This window comes from Chelonoidis abingdonii, chromosome 5 (genome assembly GCF_003597395.2).
Source record: "Chelonoidis abingdonii isolate Lonesome George chromosome 5, CheloAbing_2.0, whole genome shotgun sequence".
Taxonomy (NCBI): Eukaryota; Metazoa; Chordata; order Testudines; family Testudinidae; genus Chelonoidis; species Chelonoidis abingdonii.
In genome coordinates this window covers 53,448,630-53,474,782 of record NC_133773.1, presented here as the reverse complement: position 1 = coordinate 53,474,782, position 26,153 = coordinate 53,448,630, and the positions used below count along the sequence as shown (strand labels likewise).

General features: G+C 42.1%; 2 protein-coding genes and 1 long non-coding RNA gene across 8 annotated transcripts in view; 2 read left to right on the top strand and 1 right to left on the bottom strand.

Moving 5' to 3' along the window:
• Positions 1-9,752, top strand: part of MGARP (mitochondria localized glutamic acid rich protein) — a 41,204-nt gene extending 31,452 nt beyond the window's left edge. For 2 of the 3 annotated variants that reach the window (XM_032804423.2, XM_032804422.2), the window contains exons 6-7: positions 68-116; positions 7,013-8,326. In XM_032804423.2, the coding sequence (XP_032660314.1) occupies positions 68-114 (47 nt within the window). In that variant the 3' untranslated portion in view covers positions 115-116; positions 7,013-8,326. Of the gene's footprint in view, positions 1-67; positions 117-7,012; positions 8,327-8,470 lie in introns of those variants that run through there. The other variant, XR_012655948.1, reaches the window with a different exon arrangement.
• On the bottom strand, positions 2,813-26,153 carry LOC116838878 (uncharacterized). The gene is made up of 4 exons (XR_004377001.2): positions 26,103-26,153; positions 25,243-25,345; positions 17,009-17,136; positions 2,813-3,006 (listed from the first exon to the last, which is right to left on the bottom strand). It is a non-coding gene; the product is annotated as an uncharacterized LOC116838878 (long non-coding RNA).
• Positions 25,417-26,153, top strand: part of ELF2 (E74 like ETS transcription factor 2) — a 72,496-nt gene continuing 71,759 nt past the window's right edge. For 2 of the 4 annotated variants that reach the window (XM_032804415.2, XM_032804410.2), the window contains exon 1: positions 25,501-25,738. The gene's annotated coding sequence lies outside the window, so the exon portion shown is untranslated. Of the gene's footprint in view, positions 25,739-25,884; positions 25,979-26,153 lie in introns of those variants that run through there. The other 2 variants (XM_032804414.2, XM_032804418.2) reach the window with 2 other exon arrangements.

Here is a 26,153-nt window from a genome sequence, read left to right as displayed (position 1 = left end):
ATTCTGTAGCTACACTGTTAAACCACTGAACAGAAATATTTCCAGCTGTTTGTATTTTGTTTTCCAGCTTCTTCGGCAACAACGAGATCTCAAGAAATTCCTAAGGATTCTTAAAGGTATATGGAACATTCAGGCATGCCATTTTCATTTTAACCGCCAACTTCCAAGCTTTCTCAGCTAATTATAATCAGTCCATGTTGAAACTTTGCACATAGATTGTGACTGTGAATTCACATTCCATCCCCCATAAAAGAAAATGGTAAAAAATAACTTAGTTGAAGTGTCTTGAATAGCTCAAGAATCACAGTGGTTCTATTGACATCTTATTGGAGCTAGAGGAAGCATAGCTTTATTATACTATCAATAGTCTCAATTTTTTTTTCTATTTATTTAGCAAGTTTTAACAGGTTTCCAAATCATTGCTATAGATATCTGACAGTGACAAAATGATATTCATCACAGCAGTGAGTTTTTGTTTAGAGAAACACTATGCAGTAATTTAATACATCAAATCTCTATTTAACATGGTGCTGCCCTGCTACTGAATATGCATCTTTACAGTCCCCAAGAGATATTGCTTCTAGTGATTTTTATTAAAATGAGTGAAACTTCTGATTACACATTTATCTGATTCAGCTCCCACTGACTTTCATGGGAGTTGAATCAAGCACGTAGGAGCTGGTGGAATCCTAATTTCGTTCAAGATAATGAGTTCAGATGTTGATTTAAATGGGAACAGATATTGGACCCCTGGATTATTACCTTATCAAACTGAGCTCCTCTTCTGTTATCCTGTGTAAACACAATCAGGCCCAATATGTTCCTTTTTAAGTACAGTCATTGACCAAGATCAGGTTTTCAATTTTTAGAACTCTTCAACTTGCCTTTAATACAACTGCTGAGTTTGTCTGAGATCTTTCTCAGAGCCAATTCAGCAAGGTTACTGAAGCACATACGTAACTTTAATAATGGGAGTAGTTCTACTGGAGACATGGAACTACTCATGTAGTTTGGAGAGACAAGGTGGGTGAGGTAATATCTTTAATCGGACCAACTTCTGTTGGTGAGAGGGACAAGCTTTCGAGCCACACAGAGCTCTTCTTCACTGCATACAACATGTGGTTTAAACTTAGACATGTGCTTATGTACCTTGCTGAATTGGCTTTCCAGATGAAAGTGTTACCATTCCATGTGTTTTTATATAGCCCTTAAGGAGTGAGTAAGATAATGAAATGAATCTGCAGAAAAAATTGTCCATTGCAAGATTTTTTCCATAAGGTTTATAACAAAAATGTAAATAATCATAAACAGAAAAACTCCCCAGCTTAGGATTCAACCCTTCCCAAAGCCATTTTCTGTCTCCCTACTAGTATCTCAAGCAACCTTCTTGTAGCACTTCCCTAGAGCACCTGTGAAAGAAGAGGGGGAGGTTGAACAGAAATGAACTAATTGTTCACCAGGGATCTGTCAAAGTGTGTGTGTGTATACAAAATAGTAAATAGATTCCTCTCTATCTTCTTGCTAATTTGCTCAGTCCATTACATGGTACTATGTAATATCACTCAAGACCTGTCACCATCTTGTGATTAAAAAGGCAAATATTATTTTGTATTGTACTAATAGAGAGGCCATATGTTCTGATTTTTCATCTGATATGTCCCCAGCACCTCTTTTGGATCATCTGAAATGTCCTGTTTTTTTCCTTTCATCGATCCAAACATTTTTTAATAACTATACGATGTTTGTTCACGATATATTACTGTTCCAAATAGAATTTGCTCTGTACTTACCAGGAATAAAATGGTGCAGTGGAAAAGGTATTTTGCAATCCTAACTACTTGTTCTCATAAAAGTGTCCCAGGTTTTGATTTTGGAAACAGTCACCTTAATGAATGTAGAGGTAGTAACAGTATTATTTCATTAGTTAAGGAATAATAAACTCACAGCTATAAATGATCCATTTTTGAACTAACTGCAAATTTAAAGAAAAAAATATGCAGAGACTCTTTCTTACTGCCCAGAATGTGGTTGTTATCAACTAGAATATGGCTGCAAATATTACTGGTTAAAATGTGCTTCTACTTCAAAAAGCAACTTTTACAAAATAGCATCATGGGATTCCAAATGACTCCATATATAATCTTGTTTAGTTTACAAATAAAAGAATGTATTATTCTAACTGCCAGTGCTGCAAACATAGCAAGAAATGTGAAAGGCAAGCTGGGTTTTTCTGCCTTACGCATCACTAGTAATAAAGATTCTCCACTCAGACATAGTTAACAAGATGGTAAACTTTTTATTATACATCAGATTGTAAGATCTTTGGGGCAGGGACCACACTTTTACCAGTGTGTGTAAAATTCCTAGCACACGTTGGGGTGTTCAAAGTAATACATCATAAAGACAGTAATTCTGTTAATGATGTGACATCCAGAACAGAGTTGCTCTCTCCCACAGATATACCTGTTCTCCAGTGCAGGAATAAAAGTAGCAAAAGCTTATTTTAATTGATGAAGTCATTAGCTATGACTCTGAATAGACATTGAAAGATTCAATTTTTAGTTGTCACTTTTCAAAGTAGAGCCATGCTTCAATATATGTCTGGTGGTTGAGAGTTTGGCCCCCTAAGGTGAAATCACTCAGGTGTGGAGGAGGCCTATATGAGGCCTGTTTCTTAAACAAAGTTTGGGGTTTGGTATACGGAGACCGCAGCCTGCATGGTGCCTTGGCAAACACATTACTACAAAGCTTTTAAACCCTTTATTAAGATTCTGGGGAGGGGGAAAGAAAAGCACTTCAAGCCTTTGAAACGTAAAGTATTAAGTAAGGCTTTAATTTTAACAACAACATCCCCTGTTCCTTTTCTGCTTAGCTGGAGAGAGTCTTTAGAAGGAAAAATCCCCTGTGTTTGACCGTCTTAGATGGTAATAACTATCTTTTTGGGGAAAAGAGAAGAAGCACTTGAGATGGGCTGGCATTGCCGTTGTTAAAGTCCGATCCTGTTTCCTAGAAGATAAAACAAGACAAACACACTTAAAAGGGGGAGGGCAAAGAACTGCAAAGAAAGACAGTGTGACTTCTGTCTCTGACATTGACTCTCACTTGCAACCTCACTGCTGGAGAAACACAGGCACAGCACACGAGTCTTCACAGTCTGCCTGGGTCTTAACTATCTTTAGTAATTTTGTATCATCTGCAAATTTTGCAACTTCACTGTTTACCCCTTTTTCAAGATCATTTATGAATATGTTGACTAGGACTGGTCCCAGAACAGACCCCTGGCGGACACCACTATTTTACCTCTCTCCATTCTGAGAACGGACCATTTATACCTACCCTTTGTTTCCTCTCTTTTAACCAGTTACCAATCCATGAGAGCACCTTCCCTCTTATCCCGTGGCAGCTTACTTTGCATAAGAGCTTTTGGTGAGGGACCTTGTCAAAGGCTTTCTGAAAATCTAAGTACACTATATCCACTGGATCCCCTTGGTCCACATGCTTGTTGACACCCTCAAAGAATTCTAGTAGATTGGTGAGGCATGATTTCCCTTTACTAAAGCCATGTTGATTCTTCCTCAACAAATTATGTTCATCTGTGTGTCTGACAGTATTGTTCTTTATTATAGTTTCAATCAGTTTGCCCAGTACTGAAGTCAGATATACAGGTCTGTAATTGCTGAGATCACCTCTGGAGCCTTTTTTAAAAATTAGCATCACATTAGCTATCTTCCAGTAATCTGGTACAGTAGCTGATTTAAATGATAGGTTACAGACTACAGTTAGTAGTTCTGTAATTTCACATTTGAGTTCCTTCAGAACTCTTGGGTGAATACCATTTGGTCATGATAACTTACTGCTATTTAATTTATCAATTTGTTCCAAAACCTCCTCTAATGATACCTCAGTCTGGGACAGTTCCTCAGATCTGTCACCTAAAAAGAATGGCTCAGGTTTGGGAATTTCCCTCACATCCTCAGCTGTGAAGACCGATGCAAAGAATTCACTTAGTTTCTCCACAACGGCCTTATTGTCCTTGAGTGTTCCTTTAGTACCTCAATCATCCAATGGCCCCATTGGTTGTTTAGCAGGCTTCCTGCTTCTGATGTACTTAAAATTTGCTATTACTTTGAGTTTTTGGCTAACTGTTCCTCAAATTCAAAAAGTTTCCACGCAGCTTGCACTTTTGGCACTGTACCCTTTAATTTCTGTTTAACTAACCTCCTCATTTGTGTAGCTCCCCTTTCTGAAATTAAATGATACAGTGTTGGGCCACTGTGGTGTTTTTCCTGCCACAGGATATTAAATTTAATTATATTATGGTCACTATTACCAAGTGGTTCAGCTATATTCACCTCTTGGACCAGATCCTGTGCTCCATTTAGGATTAAATCAAGAATTGTCTCTCCTCTGGTGGGTTCCAGGACCAGCTGCTCCGAGAAGCAGTTATTTAAGCTGTCAAGAAACTTTCTCTGCATCCCATCCTGAGGTGACACGTACCCAGTCAATATGAGGATAACTGAAATCCCCCATTATTATCATGAGTTTTTTATTTTAATAGCCTCTCTAATCTTCAAGCATTTCACAGTCACTCTCCCCACCCTGATCAGGTGGTCAGTAATATATCCCTACCACTATAATCTTATTATTAGACTATGGAATTTCTATCCGGAGAGATTGTATGGTACAGTTTGTTTCTTTTACAATTTTCACTTCATTTGACTCCATGCTTTGTTTCACATATAATGCCACTCTCCCACCAGCATGACCTGTTCTGTCCTTCCAATATATTTTGTACCCTCGTATTACCGTATCTTATTGATTATTCTTATTCCACCATGTTTCTGTGATGCCTATTATATCAATATCCTCATTTAATATGAGGCACCCTCGTTCACCCATTTTATTATTTAGACTTCTAGCATTGGTATATAAGCACTTTAAAAACTTCTCCTTTTGGCTGTCTGCCATTACATGATGTAACTGAATGGCATTCTTTTTTATTTGACTGTTTCTGATCAGACCCTGCCTGTATTTTATCATTTTTCATCCTCTTGTCCTCATTAGAACATAGAGATTCTTTATTAATAGATCCTCCCCTAAGGGATGTCCAAACCATGTGCTCCTCTGCACCTGTGGGCTTTCCCTCAGCCCTTAGTTTAAAAGCTGCTCTACAACCTTTTAAATGTTAAGTGCCAGCAATCTAGTTCCATTTTGGTTTAGGTGGAGCCCATCCATACACCAAACTGTACATCTATTCTCTGCAAATTTTTAGTGTAGCTATCTTCTGGTTGATATGAGGTCCCAAGATTGCTTTAGTTATTGCTTAGTCAGTTAGCTTGTACAAGCTAACTCATGTTGACAAATGCAAAGTAATGTACACTGAAAAATATAATCCCAGCTATACATACACAATTATGGGATCTAAATTAGATGCTACCACTCAAGGAAGAGATCTTGGAGTCATTGTGGATAGTTCTCTAAATACATCCACTCAGTGTGCTGCAGCAGTCAAAGAAGCTAACAGAATGTTAAGAACCATTAGGAAAGAGATAGATAACAAGACAGCAAATATAATGCCACTATATAAATCCATGGTACACCCACATTTGAATACTGCATGCAGTTCTGGTTGCCCCATCTCAAAAAATATATATTGAATTGGGAAAAGTACAGATAAGGGCAACAAAAATGATTAGGGATATTTGTAACAGTGCAGGACTCACCCCTACAGCAGTTCCTGCTGGTCTCTTCCAGGAATTAGCTCATCCAGCCTCTGGAGCACCCTCTGCAGGCCAGTGTCCCACTGCCACTTGGCCTTCGTGTCCCTCTTGGACCCAGTGCCCCATTATCTGGGGTGCTATCCCCTGGCCATTCACCCCTCAGTCTCAGGATCTCCCCTCCCTGGGGAACCCCCACCCACTATCCCCACCTTGCCTCAGTGCCTACTTCCAGTCATAATTTAGCCCATGCTCACTGGGGCAGCCTGCAGTCTCTGATGGCCTACTTATCACCAGCAAGGTTGGGTTTGGTCTTGCTGCCTTTGCCTACCCCTGGGCTGCCCTCTGCAACCCCCAATTCCCATTGGCCTTCTGCTAGGCTGCAGCCTGGGGCTTTCCTGGCTGGAGCTTCCCCAGCTGCTCTGCTCTGCACCACTGCAGCAGCCCACCCTCTCAGAAGCTAGAGGGAGTCTGCTGAGCACCTGCCTCTCAGCATCTTATATAGGGCCAACTGAGGCCTGATTAGGGCATGACCCAGCTGCGGGTGCTTCCCCCTGTAACAGCCCTCTCCCAGGGCTCTCTTTAAACCCCTCAGGACAGGAGCGGGTGACCACTCTGCTACAATATTGAACAGCTTCCATATGAGGAGAGATTAAAAAGACTGGGACTTTACAGCTTGGAAAAAAGATGACTAAGGGGGCATATGATAGAGGTGTATAAAATCATGACTGGTGTGGAGAAAATGAATAAGGAAGTGTTATTTTCTCCTTCACGTAACACAAGAACCAGGGGTCATCCAATGAATTAACAGGCAGCAGGTTTTAAAACAAACAGAAGGAAGTATTTCTTCACATAACGTACAGTCAACCTATGGAACTTGTAGCCACGGGATTTGTGAAGGCCAAAAGTATAACTGAGTTCAAAAAAGAATTAGACAAGTTCATGGAGGAAAGGTCCATCAATGGCTATTAGCCAAAATGGTCAGGATGCAACTCCATGCTCTAGGTGTCCATAGCCTCTGTCTGCCAGAAGCTGGAAGTGGACGACAGGGTATGGATCACTCAATAATTGCCCTATTCTGTTTGTTCCCTCTGAAGCACCTGGCACAGGCCACTGTCAGAAGACAGGATACTGGGCTAGATGGACCACTGGTATGACCCACTATGGCTGTTCTGATGTTCTTAAGCCAGTTTAATTAAACATACAGCGGTACTTCTAATAGCTGCACAAGAAGTGATGGTGTGTTCTCTCTCTCTCTAAAACCTCAATGTATTTTTTTTTCTCTCTCTCCCCAGTGAGCAACAGTGACACCGTTGAAGAGTTTCACAGAAATATGTATGACAATCAACCAGCTGACTGATGTTCTGAAACCTAATGCTCTTCTTCGGAGATGTAAAACAAATCTTGCAGGTTGTTGCACCTAAAACTGCTTGTTAGGGCTGGCATTTGATATTTTGATCAGTGTTCATTCCTTACAACAGAGAACCTAACATGGCGTAGTTTGTCAGAGAGAAATAAGCTTTTTCAGTGGGTATGCTCCTCTCTGAATCAGAGACCCAGCATACAGTAATATAGGTCAAGGTACCATATAGTACACACTAAATAGATTTACCAAGAAAACAGCAGATTTAATTAAATCCACAGCAGTTTTTCATTTAAATCTAGTTGTTTACATTGACTCCTTACTGGTATTCTAAGCTGTGAAAGGTGATTATAACATTGCAATATTCCACTTTATCATCTTATTTATGTTTTACTGAAGTAAAAATATTCATGGCCATAATCTCATACAAACTACATATATGTGACTAATATTTTTATAAAAATAAAATAAAATCTTGGCCCCAAGGCAAGTTTTATATTATAAATAGGAGCATTATTGATATTTGGCATATGGAGCTATAGATAATGAGGCGTTTATGTTCTTGTTGCGTAAACATTTTAGATTTTATCCTTTTCCTCACGATTGTACGCTGTCACTATTAAATAGATTGAACTAAACTTTCAGCCAAGCTATAAAAAACTATAATTCAAGACTGGAAGTGCTTGGAGGCAGACAGCAGCGGGGCTTTTAAAGCTCCTGTTTACAAAATATAATAAAAAACAATCAAACAAAAAAACTCTTGGCAAGGTGTAACAATAGTTACACCATAGAAAAATTACAGAAAAGCTTGAAAAATACACACAAAACTTAATAATATGGCCAAAGATGCATATTGATGATAGTACTAAAACTAGACCAAAAATAATACATATCATATACAATTTATATGGCAACTATGAATCCTAAATGTAGTACTAGCATTTCTTCTCTAACGCTGATGGAGAACTCTGAAAAGAAAATTAATGTAGTGTCGTTTACATGTGGAATTCTTCCTTCCGATTACATGCAAATGTATCCTCCCTCCCCGACATCCTACAGCAAGTTATAATGTTGTCAAGATGAATATATGGCCTCAGTCTCCGCACCCTCTATAATGTAGGGGCAGAACGGGGCTTCTGAACTTCAATAATCTATACTTCAAACTTTCACTTTAAAACAATGCTATTCTGATTAGAAACAAATACTATTCTGGGAAGACGTGTTTTAAATAAAAGTCTTAAACTGATATTTCTGTGGCTGTGATCTGTACCCTAACTTACTTCAAATGTTAAACATGCTGCACCTATTTTTAAACATTACATTTACTGTGCCCTCTTATCCTTTTCATCCATTCCCAATGAAAAAAAGACTTTATACTTTTATTTTTCAGCAAGTGCTGACTGTACTTCTCAAAACGTGGGTGTTGGAGAATGCCCAGTTGCTTTCTGAAGCTGCCCTTTCACAAGAGTGAGAAGTCTGTCAGCCTTCAAGAAGAAAGATCCTTAGAAGCAGAGCTCAATCCAGGACTTGTTTAGGGTTTCCAGAGTCTTTTAACCGAATTAAAGAATCTAATCACTCCAGTGCAAATTGTACAGCTGCTGCTTGTCATAGCTCTTTTTTTGAAAATATGTCCATAGTGCTTCTGCAACCTACGCTACAAGAAATCCAGCGTTGTACTGTAAACTCTTGCTGAGACTACATGTTAGCACAATACACAGTACTGCCTACTGGCTAGCTATGGATTTGACGTGTGATGGTATTTCGTAGTATGTACAGTGGTGCTCTATGTAAAATAGCAAACTACGCTACAACATGCAAAGTACTTAAAAGAAGTTTCAGAATGTAAAGATAAAATGTATCCTCATCTATGATCACACCACTCTTGATAACAATAACACTTAGTGCTTATAATCTGCAGGTGGCAAAATGCTTTACAAAGTATGGTAAATATAATTATCCCTGTTCTGTAGATGAGGAAAATAGAGGTTGAGGTGGCTGAAGAACTTGTCAAAGTCACACAACAGCTTAATGGTAGAGCAGGGAGTAGAACACAGGCTTACTGATTCCTGTCCAGGTTCCTGTTGGTTTTGGATCATGTTGCCTCCAGATAAGACCCACAACTATCCTGAGTATGTGGAGGGTGCTCATTATTATAGTATCTAGGCAGTTAAGGGTTTCTCTTAGCTTAGCATATAGGTAGTTCTGGTTGCATGAGATTAGTTTTGGTGATAAGTATTACAGAACACATTTAGAGAAGGAGGAAGGGCTTTCCCCCCTCCAACAGAAGGCAGTGCTTTCATTAAAATGGTAATACCTGAGACTGAACAAATCTGAATGGTGCAAAAGAATTCTATTATGTTTGTACAGAACAAGAGCAGTTCACAAAATCCTGTGATGCTCCCACGGCTGACTTTGGGAGTTTAGGATGACCAGTCTGACAAATTGTTGCCCCCCCCATAAACATAATTGAGCCATTTTAATGAAAATGCTTCCTCTGCTGTCAGAGAAGTGGGGCCCATACGCTTGTGCTGGGGGCCTTGGCTAGCTGTCAGCATCTAATATTTTTATCAAGGGACAAATCTTCAGATAAGACAAGGGTCTGATGGCTACTAGGCCCTCACTAAGCATAGAGTTGTGAGTATTCTGGTGGATTTATGTCCTGTAACAGCCCCCCCACCCCGCTCTCCAATCTCCTACCTGTTATAGAATCTAAAGTGGCTAGCATTGTTAATATACTAATACACAAAACTTCACTGGGAAGCAGGGTTGCCATACACACAAAAGGCAGGAAATTAAAAGATAAGCCACTTAACAGTACATACCCTCTACTCCACCACCCACAAGTACTCACTGTATCATTACGACAACTCTCGTACACCACAAACCATGCACAGCAGTTGTAACTCTGCGCAATTTTCACATTTCTGCACATGTTCCTACCAGAGTATTTTCCCGCAACACAAGTAGTTGTGGATGTGTGATGTAGTGCGTGATTACATTAGGAGAAGGTAGTTTGGTAAAGAATTGTGTGCAGATGGGCAGCTGAAGGCGGTAATGGAAGGCTAGCATCTCTAGGGGGCAGAGTAATGATTGCTATCAGGTGGCTTAACTTTCATGACTTTCATCTAGTGGGATTGAATCAGTTGTGCTGTGTACGGAGTAGCTGCCATGGTTATATAAGGATGTGGGAGTGAGTCCAGAGCCCTAAAGTTTTAGAACACAGACATCTGGAAGGCAGAGGGCAGACAGCCTGGTAAGCTGAAGCCTACAGCTGGCTCACATGGCAGTTAGGGAACATTTAAATACAACTAACTTAACTATTAAGCTCTTTATGCCTTAATAAGAACAATACACCAGATACTTGACAATCAGTATGCTGTGTATTAATTTCCAAGGTTTTTTCTGTGCTTAATGGAGTGGGCAGTGGATGAGTGAAGAGGAGTGGGCCTGGGGGGGCTACAAGTGAGGTGGGAAAATATTTTATCCATCAGCAGCTTTGCCTGAACCCTCCCGTATCAGCAGTTGTGCACACAAACCCTTTTCTGCTGCAGGACAAAAATCTGACAGAAAAGTCAGCTCCTCCTGGAGATAGTTTTAAGTGTGTCTGGACTCTTGACCCCATCAGTCAGGGTTGCATGTGCCTGCTCCCCCTCACTCAAGCAGGCTTCTAAGTCTCCCCTCACATCAACCAATAAGGTTTGGGTGTGCTTTCCCCCTCTGCTGCCCCGCCATCAGTCAGGCTAGCATGTGCTCACCCCTAAAATCCCCTTTAATTAATCAGACTTTTGTATGCCCCCACACCAATCTATCAATCAATCAAGTTTTGTATGCGTTCACTCCTTCCCAAATAACCAGTCAGCTTTCTGTGTTCCTGCCCTACCCCATTAACCAAGCAGGGTTGCGTGAGCTCCCCTTGCTCCCCTCAGAAAAATCAGGCTTCCATGCCCCACCATCAATCAGTCTTGTGCACATCCTACCCTCACTACCACAATCGTGTTATCATGTACCTGCACTCCATCAATCGTGCTTGCGTGCACAGTATATATAAACTTTCAGTTACAATGTTAGTAGCAGCTAAAAATGACCCTAAATCCAACATTCATTTAAAAAATTTTCTCTGTTGCCCCAGTTCTACGCAGGATCCATCTCTACCAAATTTTTGTGTGGATAAACTATGTAAGTAGAACTGCCAAGGAGATCTTGAGCCAGAGTCCAAATTTCAAACCCTTACTATAAAAAAAAACAAAAACTACACAGAAAATTCAAAGAGAAAAAACACTAACCCAGTCTGAACTTTCACATAAACTGGCCATACACTTTTGGAGAAAAACAGGAATTTATGCCCTATTTTAGAACATCACCCTAACTATGGAGTCTTCATAACCAGGCATTTCCACAATTCTAACAAATATATGAGATATTCTGTATACGTCTGTGCATTTGGCTGTGTCAAGAAAGGATGAACTAGGCCTTGAAAAATGATGGATTATGAGACTGAGTGTCTATAAAACTTCCTTACTTATACATGTGCAAATTACCACGGTGATGTGCTCTTAGCTGAATCATTAATATCTGGTGTCCATACTGGCTGAGCTGCTGATGACTTCCACTGGTATGTCTTGATACATCAGTTACTAAAACCCCACAAACATCATTAACAATGAGATTTTGGAGAAACCTAAACTAAAGTAAAAGTTAATGTCAGAATCATTTAATGGTTGTCTTTGACCTATCAAAACAGTATTATTAATACCACAGTAATGCAGCAAGGTTTCCTCCACTTATTTTTAAAAACACTTATAGGTGGAGTACTGCCTATTATTAAGGTTATCTTTATAATGGGAAGAGTTGAGTGTGCCTTCACTGTAAGGTTAATCTGGGCTCCTCCTGGGCTTTAGCCCTGAGTCCCCAACTATCCACATACAAAAACGTTGAACTTGGGTTTGGAGTTGCTTTGAATGTGAGCTAACTTACCCAGCTGAGGGTATAGATTAGAGCCTGGGTTCTGCTTGAACTTGGGCTGTAACCCATGTACTTTGCAGTATGCAGGCTGTAAACCAGTTATTTAACATGGGTACTGATAGTCTTCCAATCCCTTCCCACAATTCTCTTGGGCCATATTTTCCTGCTCTTCTACCTCTTTCCTTCTTCTGCACTGGAAGTCACCTATCAGTTCATGTACACCAGTTTAGTATTTAAACCCCACATGCCAAGTGTCTAGAAGTGCTTCAGTTTACTGAGTGAACAGGCTAAGAGTCCTTCCGCACAGGAGGCAGGGAAGCACAGACAAGTTCTCCCACAATACACAGTGAAACAATTCATAGAGTGATGCAGCTAAGAACCATGGGATATGTTCCCAGAAGTCTTAGCCTAGATTAGGGTAGTGCTGGTAGGGACGTGACTAGGCAGGTAGGACCGGTGGCTTCGCAGTGTGGATACTCAGACCCAGGCTTTGCTAACCCAGGTCCCCTGACTGCCCAGACCTGAGTTAACTCTGGAGTGAAGACATTCATTGTTTGTATTGCCATAGCACCTACAAGCCCCAGTAACAGACCAGAACCTCATTGTGGTAGGCGTTGTACAAACAGCAAACAAAAAGACAGACACTGCTGCAGAAAACTTACAGTCTTTCTAAGTAATACTTTGAGGCCTGTTTTTCAGTGCCTTTATATATTTGCCAAACTATAACTCTTTGGGTTGAAACTTTATATTCCAGTTGTCTGCCTCAGGCTGATTATTTTTATTTATTTATTTATTTTTGGAAAAATTCAGCCAAAACAGTTCAACTACTTCTGAGAGTGAGGTCAGGAAAAACATGCTGTTTGTCCATCTAAACAAACTCTGGTAAACTTTATTTGAAAAGCTCTAGCATCTACATTCCTTGGAGCAAAGATTTGAAATCTGGCAGGGGGTGGCTTTTGTGTGACGGATGTGCCTTTTGCAGCCCCTGTGAAAACCCACCCAAATTTGGTCAAGTTATAAGCCTTTGAAAAATCATAGTTTGCACATGCTCCATAGAGACTCAGGCACCAACCCACAATGCTACTTAGGCAGCTAAATTTTGGGGTTTAGGCTCTGAAGTCCCACTCTTAGGCTCCACTGTGATCCACAAAACTCTTGCTGAATCCTGCAGGTGCCTAAGTTTTCAGGGTAAAAGTTCCCTAGGTACCTGTGTTTCTGCCTCTGGGAGCACATGCTGCTCCCTCACTCTAGGCATCTGGATGCCTATTTCCTATCTAAGCCCCAAAGTGATCCACAAACTGGGGGGAAATAGGTGTTCACTCACTCACCCATCTCCCAGGCAGCACCTGGTCAGATATGTGTGCTCAGTAGTGGCAGTGGTGTACTCCTATAACTTTTATCTCAGTAGTTAGAGCACTCACCTGGGATGTGGGAGACCAACGTTCAGTTGCCCACTTAGGCTGATGGGGAGAAAGCATTTGAACAGGAGTTTCCCACCACTCAGGAGTGCTCTAACTATGGAGCTATGGGCTATTCTTATCTGGGTCTCTCTCAGTCTCTCCTGTGCAAGCTGCTCCACTGTGGATAAATAATGAAAGAGTGATTGGAGAAGGGGGCCCTGGGCCTTGGTCTCCCACCTCCCAGGTGCCTCTCTCTCTTGGCCCATGACTATTTAAGTATTATAATTTATACACAATGGAACAACATTCCCCCTATGACTGGCATCTCCCATTGACTAATTTAGATGACTCACTGGCTTTTGTTGATCACATTCTAAGGTGCCTATCTTCCTCATTCATTGTCTAGGGAGCCAAGGTGCCTAATTCAGGTTTTGTGGATCACAATGTTGTTCCTTTGGTTTTGTAGGTGTCTAACAATTAAGCATTGTGACACTGAGCATTGTAATGCCTATGTTCCTTTATGGATCCAGACCTTAGATTTTAGCAACTAAATTCTCTGAAGATTCCATCTGCGCTGGGCATGCTCCAGCATAGGACTGAGCAGAACTTTCCCTGCAATAAAGTCCTGGAATGCTATGGGCTGTATTGGATCCAGATTCAGATCCTGGCATGGGCACCTGAACTGAGAGGAGGGAGCCTCTTTAGCCTGTACGTGCAATGACCCCATGCTAGGCCCAGGCAGCACGGAGGAGAAGCTGCCTGATTCAAATGGATAGGGGACAAGAGTTTAGGCGGGGAGTAGATTGGAAAAAGGAGCCTGGCCAGATCTGGCAGCTTTCTAGGGAATGACAACGTGGCTAATAGGAAGGACAGAATCTGCTGCCCTGAATCTCACCCAGCATCCTTCCCCCTAAGAAAGAATGGATGGGATTGCCTTTGGGGCTCATCAATGCTACTGTAACTGGAAGGTATCATAAGCATAAATCCCAATTCTGAACCTTAGCGTCCAAAATGTGGATGCCTAGCATAAATCCTCTAAGCTTAATTACCAGCTTAGATCTGATAGCGCTGCCACCAGCCAAAAATTTCCAATGTTTGGCTCACTCTGGTCTCCCCAAAACCTTCCCTGGGGGACCCCAAGACTCAGATGCCCTGAGTCTTACAACAAAGGGAAATAACCCCCTCCCTGGATGACCCTGGAAGATCACCCTGTTTCAATTCCTTGAAACGCAAACCAGAGAGATCAGGTTTCTCTCACCCTCACTCAGAGTCCCTGCGAATGCAAGCTTTGTAACTCTAACGCAAAGAGATTTTCTCTTCCCCCCATCTTCTTCCTCCCACCAATTCCCTGGTGAGCTGCAGACTCAATCCCCTTGAGCCCCAACTAAAAAAAAATCCAACAGGTTTTAAAAAGAAAGCTTTATATAAAAAGAAAGAAAAAGACATAAAAATGGTCTCTGTATCAAGGTGACAATATACAGGGTTAATTGCTTAAAAGAAAAAAAAATGAATAAACAGCCTTATCCAAAAAGAAATACAATTTAAAACATTCCAGCAAACTACACACATGTAAATACAAAAACAACATAAAAACCTATATTGTCTTATACCTGTACTTACAACTGGGAAACAGAAGATTAGAAAGCCTGAAGATAGAGAGATCCTCTCTCAGAGCCGAGAGAGCACTAGAGACACAGACAAAAGACACACACCCAAAAATTCCCTCCCTGAGCTTTGAAAAATCCGGTTTCCTGATTGGTCCTCTGGTCAGGTGTTTGGTTCCCTTTGTTAACCCTTTACAGGTAAAAGAAACATTAACCCTTAGCTATCTGTTTATGACAGAAGGGTTAGTGTTTTAGTAACACAAAACATTCTCTGAAAAGGGCAGAATGCATTTCCTTGATTTATTCTGAGTTCTTTGGTGGTCAAATGAGAATCAAATTTAGATCTCATGCATACCAATAGAAAAGGCATTCAGCTAGGGTAAAATGGCATGATTAGCAGATTTACAAGCAATAACGAGATAGTACTTTGTACTGGGAGTTGTATGAAATATTTTCTCTTATCATCACTTTTCCAATACCAACAGAATCAAATACTGTATTATAACTCTGTCTACTCTTTATGTTCTGGCATATATCAGCATCATTTCATTATTCCTTAAGGATCAATATAACATGAACACCAAGAATTGATCCATTTTGTGCCTATAAAAGGGCCTGTGGGCAGCAATTAGAATGAGGTCATCCAAAACCTAATCCTTAAAATAGCCAAAAATATTAAAAAATAGCCAGGGGCATATTTTGGTGTGGGTTAACGCATTAGCTTTTCATCTCCTGAAAGTTAAAGTCAGATCATCAGCCCAAATAAGTTTGGTGGTCTTATCTGGCCTTGATTTTTGTATGTCTTAAACACATCAGTAATTGCAGTAAGGTGAGTGCCCTAACCACTAGGTTATAGGATATTCTGATGTGGGGCTCCCTCAATCTCTCCTGTTGAAGTTGGTACACTTAAATTGAACAATTAAATACCTAAATATTAGTTGGGCTAAAAACGTTTGAATATCTAGCTTAGTTATTAGGACACACATTTGAGAGGTAGATGATCCCTGTTCCAATCCCTTCTCCCCTCGCTGGACCGGGAGTCTCTCACATTCTGGGTAAGTACCCTGTCCACTAAAGATTCCTCCCCACTGCATCTGCTATTGTATAAATTCACCTGAGGGGCCCAATCTTGTAGGCAGCCTCTGAGCAAGCCTAGTGGATTCTCCTCCCACCAGTGACTTGGGCAGCTGCATGCCTACCTTTCCCGGTTTGTGTGGCAGGAGATAGACATCTGGGCATCTAGAGTGAGACTGCCTGTGCACATGCCCAGAGGCAAAAATCTTAGACACCAAACGAATTTAGGCATCTACAGGGATAGGCAGCAGCCAGGAGGGAGTTTTGTGGATTATAGTGGTGCCAACAACAGGACTTAGGTGCCTAAGTACCTTTGTGGATCCTATCCCTTTTGCCTCCTTATTCTTGGGTTTCCACCAGGCCTCCCCTTCTCCTCCACCATTCTTATTTCTTTTCTTTTTACCTGTCAACATTTTAAACATTGGGATGGTGAGGAGAGCTGATCTGGAGTATTGTTATGTCAGAAACTGTTAATGGATCCCATGCACCAGTTCTTTGATCTATAGACAATTACAGATGTGGATGAAACTGCTTGGTCTGCTAACCAGACACAAGGAGCTCTGTGTGATTCCCCACATTTTCCCCATCTGTTTTTTTTTACCAAATTCAATAGAGTTCTGCCTATTGACTCTTAGAACATTCCCTGAAATTTTGTAGTTGATCAGATGCAGTGTTCAAAAGTTACCATGTTACATACAGACAAATAGAAAAATATCATCAAGTTGCATGTAGGACTTTGCTGTGCTTGGCCAACTAAATTATATTTTGCTGGACATAAACCCAAGTTATCAGCTTCATGTACAGATTAAGTGTTCCTAAATATCTCAAAGGGTTGGTGGTGTACTGATGATTAGCTTTCCCCATTCCAAATACCCGTGACCTCCTTACCTCAGTTATGAGATACACATGAACCCAGATCTCTCACCAAGGAAGGTATTATATGTTGACACTGCTCTGTTGGCTCAGCTCAGTAGGTGGTATCAGTTGTAATTTGTCTCAGCAAAAATTCTGCAGTTCTGCAAACCAGTAACAAAAGGAAATGACATAGGAATAAATTGGAGAGACCAAGTGGTAAAGGAAAAAGCCCAAACACTTGTCAAGTATGCAAGATACAACCAACAAAGACTACTCCAAAAAAGGGCATTTTCTGAAGGACTGTAATTACATGAAAAGAAAGGGACATACAGGCTTGCAACGATTTTATGGCTTTTTCCACACTAGAATTTTCTAGTGGAGCTTTTCTTCCTATGTCTAGTGCTCTTGTAATTTTCAACTTCTAAAACATTTCAGTCTGTTTCCACTCCCAATGGTTTTTAGTAGTATTGTCTCTGTTTAGGCTAAATGAAGACAACAAACCATTGGCTTCCTGTGTACTGACACTATCAAACAGAAGAGGGCACTAAATCAAAGGCATCAAGGTTGCTGAAATGTACCACAAAGGATCCCTCCAGTACACAGAAAACCTGAACCTGAACAATGCAGACAAAAATGAATAATTTATGTTTTCTATTGGAGAAAATTGGCTTGATTTTGAAGCTTAATTGCACCTTGAAGGAAATGCAAATCATATTGTTCCTTTTCATTCTACAGCTGCAGAAGGCAATTATCTTCAATGCAAAGTGCTTGGTTTTGAATTTGTTATACCGTGACTAGAGATGAGCCAAAACTGGAGTCATTTTTCCATGCTTGACTGAATTTTGAGGACAGGGAAAAATGGGCCCTGGCTCTGAACCATCTTGGTTTTTGTTGAAGTGATCAATAAAGTTTTGCAAAACTAAAATCACTCCAGTTTTACCCCTTTCTGCTGACAGAAACAGGGCTGATTTAATGGACTTAAAAGGAGGTGCAGACTATGGACAGTGTTAATCTATGACTGTAAACAAAGAAGTCATGTAAACAAAGAAGATAAGCACAGTATAGAATTACTATAGTGTTTGAAGTTGTTACTTTAATCCCTTTGTAAATATAAGTAAAGCTCTTCTTGGATATTTGAATCCATTTTTATTTGTTTTGCCTTTTGGTGTGTTGTTCTCAAGACCTCATTCTCTGTATTAATTTCAAGATGCCTTCACCCTTGTACAGTTCAAATGAAGACATCTATCAATAGCAGAGTCGGTAGGTGCACATATCTGAAAAGCATTTTTAAACGCAAGGGGTAAAATAATGTATTGTGAAAAATCATTTGTCTTGTCCAGGGCAAATCTTGTTTCCACTTCCCTTTAAAGGAAAATGGCTGAAAACCAACTGGATCTAGACTGGATTTTCTTTATGTAAAGAACCTCTTTTTACAAAAGACTTTCCATATAATGTACCAAAAAGGAGTAATAGGAGGGACTCTGGTAGGTGTTCTGTTTTATGTCACAGATTAAGGAACTAAGTTTAATAACACTTGCATCCTACATATCTGTGTTTTTAAAATAGTTTGAATGTAAAAGTGGTGTAATGCATCCCTGTCATTCAAATGGCTCTAACTTGGTATTCTCTCATCTAAAATACGGAAGCACTCCGGATGACAATATCCTTGGATGCACTCATGTGGCTTCTTTTATTTCAGAAGCAATATGAGTTAACTTCAGGCCAGGGCAAAATTATTCCTTTGGGGCTTGATTTAGCATTGCATTACTCCACTGTAATGCTATGTAACTCCACTGAAATCAATCAGAGTAACAGTGCTGAATCAGGCCTCCAATAATTATCCTGCCTTATGGTGGATCACATTTACAGGCAAAACAATACTAGTAGCACAGCAATTGAAAGAAATATTTCCTCCCTTCTCTACGGGGAAACAATCAATTGCACATTTAAAAAATGGGAAATGACTGCCCAGGAAGGAGTACTGAGGAAAAGGATCTGGGGGTCATTGTGAACCACGAGCTAAATATGAGTCAACAGAGTAACGCTGTTGCAAAAAAAGCAAACATCATTCTGGGAAGTATTATCAGGAGCGTTGTAAGCAAGACATGAGAAATTATTCCTCCACTTTACTCTGCGCTGATTAGGTCTCAGCTGGAGTATTGTGTCCAGTTCTGGGCGCCACATTTCAGAAATGATGTGGATAAACTGAAGAAAGTTCAGAGGAGAGGAGCAAAAATTATTACAGGTCTAGAAAACATGATCTATGAGGGAAGAGTGAAAAAACTGGGTTTATTTAGTCTAAAAAAGAGAAGACTGAGAGGGGACATGATAACAGTTTCAAGTACATAAAAGGTTGTTAAAAGGAGGAGGAAGAAAAATTGTTCTTATTAACCTCTGAGGATAGGACAAGAAGCAATGGGCTTAAATTGCAGCAAGGGTGGGTTAGGTTGGACATTAGGAAAAAGTTCCTAACTGTCAGGGTAGTTAAACACTGGAATAAATTGCCTAGGGAGGTTGTGGAATCTCCATCTCTAGAGATATTTAAGAGCAGGTTGGACAAACAGGGATGGTCTAGATCAGGGGTTCCCAAACTTGTTCCATCGCTTGTGCAGGGAAAGCCCCTAGTGGGCCGGGCTGGTTTGTTTACCTGCCGCATTCGCAGGTTTGGCCGATTGCGGCTCCCACTGGTTGCGGTTCGCTGCTCCAGGCCAATGGGAGCTGCTGGAAGTGCAGCCAGTACATCCCTCGGCCTGTGTCGCTTCCAGTAGCTCCCATTGGCCCAGAGCAGCGAATCGCGGCCACTGGGAGCCGCGACTGGTCAAACCTGTGGATGCAGCAGGTAGACAAACCAGCCCGGCCTGCCAGGGGCTTTCCCTGCACAAGTGGTGGAACAAGTTTGGGAACCACTGGTCTAGGTAATACTTAGTCCTGCCATGAGTGCAGGGGACTAGATTAGATGAGCTCTCGAGGTCCCTTCCAGTCCTACAATTCTATGTTACCAAGGTAGAGTAAGAAAATCCCGCTCGGTGAAACTAAACTGAAGGTAGCAGTGAACACAGATAAAGACAAGGTATGTGCTTGTAGTTTCCCTGAAGAATCTGCTTTTCTAGATTTATACTGAAATTGTTACTAGTGTACCTTTGAGGTGAAATCAATTGTTTCATTAGGACTGAAATAAATACAAATGTCTAAAGAAAATACTCAGAAAAGCTCTTTAAACGGTCTTATTTCCTTGTGTGCATCCTACATTCCCATGTTGTGTATAACCAAGGATAACTCAGAGAGACCACAAAGTGAATAGTGGAAAGCAAGAACAGGGTGCTTTACAGCAGAGGTTGTGAGCAAAATATGGAGTCTGTCGAAAGCTCCTCTTGCCATTTTCTGTTTATTTTTTAAATTATTGCCACTATTACATTTTGAGTGTTGAATGATTGCATGACTGCTGTCCCCCAGGACTTTCATGAAAACGAGAGGCGCATCTCATGAGGCTTTCCCAGTGAGCAAAGGCGTTAAATAAATATGTCTAAGGAGTTAGCACTACTTAATTAATAGTAATTACAAAATGGACCAGTTGAGATTGAGGGAATGGTGGGACTTAAACTCCTTCATTGCTTTTGTGTCATTTAATTAATATAATTTCTTCACCAGAGTGACAAAGGCAGTAAACTCACTACAGCAGATTCAGATATGCCTCACCATCTGAGGGTACTGCTTAAAAGCAATGTGAACTGCAAGTTCCCACATGGAAGAGTGTCAGATCAGCATCAGTTCAACTGCTGACCCCACAGAATCCCTCTGGACCACCCCAGCAGCAACAATTGTGCAGTTGCAGCTCTCAGCAGCTGCAGGTCCGTGCATCTGAACTGAGAACAAGGAGCCTCTCTCTCCTGTGCTCCCAAAAACCATCCCCCACTGATGCCTAAGCAGTGTGGAGGAGGAAACTGCTGGATTGGAATGTAAAGTCCAAGAGCTGGACCTGTGGGAGGTTAGTGATGGTAGGAGTAAGGGAAAAGGAGCCTAAGTGGAAGCAACTGGGACTGGAGGCTGGCAGGAGTGAGGGAAACTGGAACTGGTAGCTGAGGTGGGGGGAGACTGGGCCTGGCTAGGTAAAGAGCCTGGGAGCTGGGAGCCAGGGGGAAACTGACTGACTGGCTGAGCCAGGAAACTGGAACCGAGAACCAGTGGGATGGAAGAAGTAGTTGAGGGGAAGAGACAGATCTGACAAGGAGTCAGGCTGAGGGGAGAAAACTGGGACTGACCAGGCAACAAGACTGGGACTGGGAGCCAGGGGAGGGAGATTGGGAGAGAGAGCTACTGGGGTAGGGTGACTGGACACCAGAGATGGGGAGAAAGACAGATCAGATGAGGAGCTGAAAAGGAGAAGTGAGACTGTCTGGGCAAGGAGACTGGGAGCTGGAGGTGAAAGGGACTGAGAATGGCTAGGCAAGGGGACCAGGAATCTGCTGTCAAGGTTTTTTTCCCCACTTTGAACTTTAGCGTCCAAAAAGTGGGGACCTGCATGATCACTTTTAAGCTTAATTACCAGCTTAAATTTGGTACGCTGCCACCAGCCAAAAATATAGTTGCATAACTTCCGTCCCCCCACCCTTCCCTCCTGGGAACCCAGAACCCAAACACCCTTGATCTTAAAACAAGGAGAAATAAACCACCCCGCTCCTCCCCCCCAGACTTTCCCCTCCCTGGGTTGCCTGGGAAGCTACACCGATCCAAACTCATTGGATCTTAAAACAAAGAGGAATAACCATCCCCCTTCTTCCCCCCACCAATCCCTGATGAGTTTAGCCTCAATCCTTGGATTCCAAAACAAGGAAAAATCAATTAGGTCTTAAAAAGAAAGTTTATAAAGAAAGAAAGTAAAAATTTACTTCTTAAAATCAGGAGGAAAATCTTACAGTGTCTCAGATTTCATATAGACTAGAGGACTTCCCCACCCCTCCTTAGCCTGAGATTCAAAGTTAGCAACAGAGGTAAAAGCCTTCTGCAAAAGACACATTTACAAGTTAAGAAAACAAACATAAGACTAATCCGCTTTTCCTGGCTATTACTTACTATTTTGAAACATGAGAGACTGATTCAGAAAGACTGGAGAAAACCTGGGTGTACGTCTGGTCCCTCTTAGCCCCAAGAGCGAACAACGAACAAAACAAACAGCACAAACAAAGACTTCCCTCCACCAAGATTTAAAAGTATCTTGTCCCCGCATTGTTCCTGTGGTCAGGTGTCAGCCAGGTTCACTGAGCTTCTTAACCCTTTACAGGTAAAAGAGACATTAACCCTTAACCATCTGTTTATGAAGGGGTGGAAGAAGTAGTTGAGGGGAAGAGAGAGATCTGACAAGGAGTCAGGCTGAGGGGAGAAAACTGGGACTGACCAGGCAACAAGACTGGTGGGACTGGGAGCCAGGGGAGGGAGATTGGGAGAGGGAGCTACTGAGGCAGGGTGACTGGACACCAGGGATGGGGAGAAAGACAGATCAGATGAGGAGCTGAAAAGGAGAAGTGGGACTGTCTGGGCAAGGAGACCGGGAGCTGGAGGTGAAAGGGACTGAGAATGGCTATGCAAGGGGACCAGGAATCTGCAAAGGGGAGACTAGGATTTGTAGGGCAAGGAGACTGAGATTGGGACGAGAAGCCTAACCAGTGTAGATTGGGACTGGCTAGGGGAGGAGAATGGTATTAGGACAAGGAACTAGGGAGGGGAAGGGACTAGTGGAAAACATACTATGTGATCATGTTATTAAAGACTGTATCATAATGCAAACACAGAAGGAGGCTGAATTAAGATTTCACAGGAAATCTTAATGAAGTTCTTTTAACATGGTTTTTTATGCGTATTCTGTACATAAATTTCTATTCTATTCCAGATCTTAAATCACAGCCAACACTGTGGCATTTTAGCATGGCTAAAGCTTAATATTTGCAAACCGAGGGTTCAGTTTGGAGCTCACAGCTGTTTTATGTCAGTGTAACTCATTGACATCAGTGGAGTTACTCCTGATACACACTAGTATGAAAGCAAAATGAGGACAAGAATGTACATGGCACATCACTGAAGGGATGATAAATGTATTATACATTTGGATTATTTTAACAATCATGTGGTTTTTTTATTTGTAGAAAACTTGAATGGACATGCCAACACTGTCATTACTTGTTATTGGGTAAGCCATTTTTAACATAACTGTTTTCAAAAGGAACTCTTACTACATGAGTATGTGTGTTTGTGTTCACATTGTGTCTCCCTTCATTTTCAGAAACAAGCATACATTAGTTCTGTATTTATTTATTTATTTTTTTTACAATTTTTCAGCCAATTCAGAGTTTTTTGACAATATACAAATGTTGACAGAAAATATTTTGAAAGTATATAGCCTTATGTGCTCATTTCTTTTCATATGTCATTTCACTCATTCTTTAAGACCAACTTTTTCAAACTTTGGTCCTTAAAGTTAAGCACCTCAATCCATATCTAGGTACTTAAATGAAAGTGGCCTCGTTTTCAGAAGTGCCAAGCTGCTGGTACAGAGGCAGTCTGTGGATCTTGGGGAACCTTCGGGCTTGGAGACAGTCCTACAACCTTTCCCATGGATGAGGGGAATCCCCATTTCCTTGCCAGGATGACATGGGGGAGATCACTGTGAGGAAATCTCCACAAGGGTCTTAATGCAATAATTTTGTAATGTCATACTACTCCACTAAGATCTCATTCCCACCCTGGTTATAACATTGGAAATTATCCAGGGTAAAGTCTGATCAAAGTGCACCATAGCAGAAATGGAAAACTAACCACCAACTCAAATTCTGTGGACTTGCTTTGAGAGGAATAGGGGAGAGAAGAGAAAATTGGGAATTTTTCAGTATGAGCTGCTGACCAATAAAACAACAAATCTCATTATTTTAGGTTGAATGCTACCCAAACTTGAGAGTGTTATTGTGTTATCTTATTGCAGACTGACTAAGCTCCAGTCCTGCAAACATATAGAGGTGTTTAACTTCACTAGTGCAAGTAGTCACTATTTGATTAAGCTATGTTTACAGAAACTGTCACTGAAAGTGTTCTTTTTATTATTTTCATTGTTACAAGCATGAATAGTAAGTGGACTATTAATGTACAGCCTCTATTTTGCAAGTGACAGCTGCTCTTGCAACTAAGAATCATTGTTTTATTGTAGTAGAAAACAGTTTCTACAAATGTGTGGGTACCCAAACATCAGAGCTTTAAACCCCATACAAGTCTTTTAGCATTTTTTCTTTTTACACTGATATAATTAAATTTACCAGTACATCTTCATTTCCATTAATAAGACATTGTTACAGAAGGCAGCTATACAAAACAAAGAAATATAATATTACACGTTACCAGAACAAAACATGTTTACTGATTATTTTTTTTGCAAAAATAGTTGGAAGGAAAAACCAAAGTACTTCTTCAGCAAGACAATTTATGATCTATTAATATTTATGATAGATACTGAAATTTAAAAAAAAATTTTACTTCTGAAAAAGGAGGGCTATTAATTTGAGAGAATAGATCTGACTAGAAACATCACCCAATATAAATAAAAATGAATAAGTATGGAAATATAGAAAGAAAAAAAATACACAGCAAAATCTAATTTGAAAGTCACTTGAAAGTGAGACACTTTATTATGTTTTAACTGACAATGTAGATTATAAAGTTCTCAGAACAGAAATCATACCTAATTCTGAGTAATCTTCAGGGGAAATCATGGACATCAATACATAGATTATCAATTAATCACAGCAATGAACAAACTGCTCAAGCATACTGAGGACACTGAATACTTGTGTTCTAGTTTTTCTCTGTCAGTCTAGATTCTTTCTGTTCCATACAATCCAAATCCAGTAAAATCCTTTTATTATTCTTATATTCTCCCTGCTTTGCTCCTCCTTCCCTTAACCTACATCTGCTCACTCACCTCTGCACCCCATTGATCTCCTCCATCACCCTCATTCTCTAAAATCTGCCTCACTGTCCCCCACTGCCCTCCTCCGCCATCCCCTCGGATCCCTGATCTGTTCCCCACCCCCCAACCCAGTTTTGCTCCATCACCAAGATCTGCTCCAGCCTCCTCCTCCGTCCCCCAACTCGATCTGTTCCTCGTCTCCTTCCGATCCACTTCTGCTTCCTAAACACCTACCCCGACCCCTTCCTTCATCCTCCCGGCCCCCTCTTTGCCCCTTCGCCCCCACTCCCCCGATCTGTTCCGCTCCCCAGCCACTCACCCGCCAGCTGCTGGGCGCTCGCTGCTCCATCCCTCCTGCCTGCGCCTGCCCCGCTCCGCTCCCCGGCTCTCTGCGGGCGTTCCCTTGGCCAGAGACAGGAGCCCTAGCGAGGCAAAGGGTGAGGGCAGCGGCTTCACGTCGCCAGTGGGCGTGTGCGGAGGCTGCGCGCATGCCCGCTGGGGCCCCGTTCGGGGTACGAGCATGTGCAGAAGGGAAAGGGGCACGTTCTGAGGCAGGGCAGATTCTGCTGTTACACTGGCCAAGCCCCCTCCCACCCCCCGGGGCGGCTGCTACTGCTGGGGAGGCCCCGGCTCCCAGTCTCCGGGTTCTCGGCCTAGGGGAGACCGGCTGACGTGACGCCAGCCCCTGACACACGGGCACGGTAGGCGAGCAGGGGTGTTGCTGCCGCCTCCTCCCCGTGTGCGCCAGGGGGCCGGACCCTGCCACCTCCGCTCCGCTCCTCTGGCGACAGCGACCTGGTAGCGGCGACTCGGGGGTGAGTCCGGCCTGGGTGCGGGCGGGTCCTTCTCCCCCGCTCTGCGTGGCGGGCCGGAGCGAGCTGATGGAGGGGCCGGTTCAGGTGGCAGATCGGTGTCTGGCTGAGCCCAGCCGGTTCCCGGCGGGTCTCTCCGTGGCCCTCTTCAGCGGGGCTGGGCTGTTGGTTCGCCCTGCCCGGGGGAGTGCCGTGGAAGGCTGGGGCAGGCTTCGCCCCGCCGCTGTTTATCCTGAGACTTCGGTAAACCCCCCGCTACGGGCGTGTGTCCTGGGCAGGAACAAGGACCTGCCCGGGCAGCGCCCCGGCTTCCTCCCCCAGCCGGAGCAATAGGAGATGGGCGGGGGCAGGTGCTATAGGTATTTACCCCCGCGGAAGGGCTGTCAGCCGGGGGCGGGGGGACTTGCTCAGCTCTCAC